The sequence below is a fragment of the Halyomorpha halys genome, unplaced genomic scaffold, assembly GCF_000696795.3.
Source record: "Halyomorpha halys isolate HHAL.00 unplaced genomic scaffold, Hhal_1.1 Scaffold518.1, whole genome shotgun sequence".
Lineage (NCBI taxonomy): Eukaryota > Metazoa > Arthropoda > Insecta > Hemiptera > Pentatomidae > Halyomorpha > Halyomorpha halys.
Window position 1 is genome coordinate 1,028,982 of NW_027110901.1, and position 5,018 is coordinate 1,033,999.

Consider the following 5,018-nt stretch of genomic DNA (forward strand, 5'->3'; position numbering starts at 1 on the left):
TATTCATAAAATAAAAAAAAAGTAATAATAATATAATAAGAACTGACTTATCTCTGTCAGCCAAACTAACCACTCGATGTTTTTTCATACTCATCACCTGAAATTGATCTTGAACACCTGTTTTCTCTATCAGACCTATTTGTTTCTGGCCTAGCAATCAAAGTTTCTTGGTGAGTAATGTTTTCCCATTCACTACTGCTTCTACTAACAGATGTACCTTTACGGGAGGAGGAAGGTTGTTTTGTAGAAGTGTCAAACTGGGAATAAGCGCTGTCCTTAAGTTTTGAAGACTTATGTGAATAATTTTCTGACTTCTCAAGGTCATGATTTTTCCTTTCCATTCTTCTAGCTTCATCTCTTGTATATTCCTTGACAGGTTTATCAGAGTCACGACTTTTTCTTGACATCTTTAAAGCTTCATCACTTCTTTGTTCCTTAAAATGTGAGATTTTATCAACATTAGATGGTCTGGATACATTTTTTTTAGAATCAACCTTACTGAGCATTTCAGATCTTTCATCATACTTTTTGCTTTCTTTTGAACCATCATTCTGGTATTTATGAATGCCTGATGAAGAATACTTATCACTGCGATGCTCAGAATAAACTTCACGATTTTTATTCCTATAACTTCTTTCAGAACTTTCATCATGGCAACGCTCATATTCTACATCCTTTCTCACTTTGCCTTTACTTTTGGGATATGATTTTTTTGAAACTGATTTCTCATCAGGAACTGACTCGCTACTACTACTACTACTACCATACTGTTCTTTATAAGACCTATGAATGGAGTCATCTTTTTTAATATTATGATGCTTTACTTTCCCATATCCTAAACATGGTTCTCTATCTGAATCTTGATCATTACCACCTTTCCTGATATCTCTATCTTCATCAGTACTACTTTTACTGCTCGAATGCGATGAGACTTCTTTCTTTACAAATTTACCATCTTTTTTTAACTTTCCTTCATTTAATCTTCCACCAATTTGCTGATTTTCTGTCTTCCAATGTTTGGAGTGTTTACTACCCTTTTCTGTCTCAGAAACAGAGTTCCTACGATATCGTGGGTATTCTGATTCTATACTACCACGTCTCCTCGGCTTTTCTTCTCTTTGACTTGGATAGGACTGAGAATCTGATTCACTACTGTTAGAATTAGAGTTATGAAAACGCTGTAAATATTCATTTCTGACTCTTCTGTCATCACTCCTATGCCTATGAGAGGATGCAAGATACTTTCTATCACTGTAAGTAGGACTACTATGCCTCGATGCATTATAGTCTCTTCTTCTATCTAGAAAAGAACTTTTTCTACTTCTCCTTTCACTTTGATGATCGTGTGATGAATGATATCTTGATTCAGAGTCGCTATTACTGTCTGAATCGTCGTAACTTTTATAATTAATTCTCCGATCATATTTATCTTTTTCTTTGTGTGATGGTATTCTATTATACCTTGCATTTCTATCTTCTGACCTCCATCTGTTCCTGTCTTCCAATCTGTGGCTTCTGTAATACCTATCTCTTGGATCTCTGTACCTATCAGGTGATAAATAATCACCTCTATGTTTTCTCCTGTAATATTCTTCCGGTTTTCGATACTCGTCAAGTTCTTTATATTCAAGAGATTTTAGACTATGGCATTGTCTACGGCGATACTGAGCAGAGGAACAACAAGATCTTGTTTCACTTAACTTTATCTCATTTATTTCTTCTTTTAACTGATTTACAACAGAAATGAGTTCCTGAAACTTAGCATCAGAATTTCTCAATTCCTGAAATTTAGCATCAGAATTTCCCGGTTCCTGAAACTTAGCATCAGAATTTTTATCATTTCTTCCTTTCTTGCTTTTGCTTGCTTTGTTTGATTTTACAACATTGGAGGGAGCTTCTCCATATTCCTGAAGCCACTCTTTAAAAGATTCACTCTTAGTCATTTTTTTATACTTAAGCTCAAGAAATTTTATATAGTAAGGATTTTCCAAATTCTCTTCACTTTTATCATGTGCATATGATAAACGATTAAACTGTGACTGGTCGAACTTTGATTGGCTTTCATTTGTGTTTTGTCCAGTCCTATTTCTGCTTGTGCTTCTGTTCCTAGGAACAAATCCTCTTCTATCTCCACTATTCGTTCGCCCAGAACCTCTATTTTGATTATCATAACCAAATGTTCTTTCAGAATGAGATTCCCCGCCTCTACCTCTTCCTCTGCCACCTCTACCTGTTCCCCGCCCATAACCTCTTCCTCGACCTCTACCTCTTCCTCTTCCTGAAACATTTTTACTTTCTCTTTCATATGTATCAAGATAACCTTGTACTTTATTAGGAACCACAGGAACCCCCAATAGTTTAGGATTGATTTCAGAAATTTTCTTTAAAGCATTTTTAAGAAGATTCAATTGATTACTATCATGATACATTTGACTATCAATAGAATACCTTACTTCATTAGATATTACTTCGTATAAATTCACATTTTTCTGTATATATTTCACCCAACGGTCCTAGAAAAGAAAAAATTACAATTATAAATTATATTATAAAACATAATAATAATAAAGGCATAGTGAATACTAAGGTTCGATGCTGATACCACCAATCAGTGTTGGGCAACTATGAAACTAATAGCTAAAAGTTCCATGGATACAACCCTTATTCATGAATGTATCATTGATAAATAAATATCATATCCATGGCGATTTTAGCTACTAGTTTCATAGTCGCCCAACTTTGCCACCAATTATCACCATATTTCACATCACCCCACAATACCTTAGGATTAAACCCAAATATTTCAATAACACTCAGGGATGATGATAAACTAGTGAAATTAGAGTTTCAGTTTCTAAAAACAAAAGGTACACTGAAAAAAAAATACAACATCGGACAAACAAAAAAAAAATAATAATAAAATTAAAAAATCTACAGCCACAAAAAGACACAAGAAGGATACAGGCTAAGACTCAACAAAGAAATCTAAGCAACGAAAAAATCGTGGAGTGCCTGGCGATGATTTCATTGACCTCATAAAGCAGAGGATTAAACTGGAATGGAGACAAACGTGGGAAAATGTTTCTGATAACAAATTAAGGGAAATCAGAAGTGACGTCTCCCCTTGGATATCATCAACTAGAAATGTGAGCAGAGAATGATTTTAACACACCTTCGAATAGGTCAAACGCATCTGTCCCACACTTATCTTATGGCCTGCAAAGCTACACCTGTATGCCATACTCGCAGAACAGGGCTTATTGTTAAACACATTTAGACTAAATGCAGAGCATATAACTTCCTCAAATCCTTTCCATCAAACCAGCGGATCTCCATTCCATCTTGCAGGATAACAAACAAACCGTAGATAATCTTTTTGAGTTTCTCCATCATTCAAAGCTCTACCATAAAATTTAATTAAATTTTACCACAGGTACTCACGTTGCAATAGTTTCACATTTCAATATAATCGTGGCCATAAATCTGGACTCTTGCCACCGTGCAGGGGTACAGCCCAAAAGTCTTAAAGTACAAGTATAGCCTTTGCTATTTCGGAAATTAAGGCAATAATAATACATACATGGTTGGTACCATTCAGTAATTAAATTAAATAAAGAAATCTACATAGACACAAAGAGCCTAGAAACAGAAATAAGGATCAGGAGACTGAAATTCCACAGACACATGGTCAGAATGGCTTCGGAAAGACTAATCAAGGAAATATCCCAAAAAATCCGAGGATACAAAAGCTCAGGAGGATATATCAGGTAGACAAAGGAAGAAACGGAAAGACTATGCATAATAGACCAGGACTATCTGGACAGAGAAGATATAGGAAAAGACTGAAGGAAATCAAGGTTCTTGTGGTAATGGGAAATTCAAAAAATGGGGTCGCATGGACAGAAGAAAGAAAATAAAGGCATGCAGAGCTAATGAGGGAAAAATGGAAGGAAAAGAAAAACAAAAACGAGAAAGAAGCCAAAAGTAATGATATTTGTGTTGTCTCTAAGGCTGTTCTGTGAAGAAAAAAATTTAATTAATTAATTAATTAAATTAAATTAAACAAATGTAAGAAAAATTAAATAAGGTATAAATGGCGTTAATGACCAATGATGCTGTTTAACACCGCTAAACAGAAACAAACAAACAAACTACCAATTATAGGCCTTATCATTGTCAATAATAGGGAGCCAAACCCAAATTTGTTATATCAGTCTTGAGATAATCCTCCCACCTCCGTTTCGGTCTATCTCTCGTACATTTACCCATTGGTTCAGTGTTTATTAACATTTTAAGGATCAAGACTTTAATGAACCCTATAACCTTACAAGCCCATCTTGTTCGCCACAATGCTATAACCTGAATTATATTTATGGGGTGCAGACCTCTCCTATCAATTCAGGATTGTGTAAACTTCTAAAGTCTCTGATTAACTCATCCCTTTTTCAGTCCCAATATTTTACATAATACTTTATTTCAAGGGTCCATTTCACATCCATAAAGAATGTCATGTACATCTAAACACAGTAGAAAGAATAATAATTTTGTAAATTCTAATTTCTGAGTTTCTGGACACTTTAGCGATCAAGAAAAGCCATTCAAAATCTCTACAAAGAAAAAAAATGAAATATGAGCGTATAAAATCATAAAGCTTGCATATTAAGAATTATTTTCATTTTTAAAGTTAAATGATAGATTTTTTCATAGTGTAACATTGATTTATTTTTCATTAATTTCCAATGTTCTAATAAGTTTGCAGTTCTTAATAAAATCACAATATGTTCTAACTGAAGATAACAGAAGAATATCAACTAATGCAATGGCTACAGTGTTGATGGGAAAATAAGTGGATAAAGTGTTACAACTTTATTGAAATTTACAACCGTATATAACACAATACATCTACAGTGTATTAAATCTTTTAAATCCTTTACCAATGATATCAGTCTCCTGAAATCAGTGTCTTGAAAAGTAAGATCAGTAATAACCGATACTGTGCTAATTATTAACTAGTTAAT

At 33.9% G+C, this 5,018-nt stretch overlaps 1 protein-coding gene across 1 annotated transcript; it reads right to left on the minus strand.

Annotated features, from left to right (window-relative positions):
* Positions 1–2: 2 nt before the first annotated feature.
* On the minus strand, positions 3–2,513 carry LOC136796145 (uncharacterized protein DDB_G0283697-like; the record flags this gene model as incomplete). The annotated part of the gene is given in 1 exon segment (XM_067048992.1): positions 3–2,513. A coding segment is annotated over 1 exon segment (2,448 nt), but the record flags the coding sequence as incomplete, so codon positions are not given.
* Positions 2,514–5,018: the final 2,505 nt, after the last annotated feature.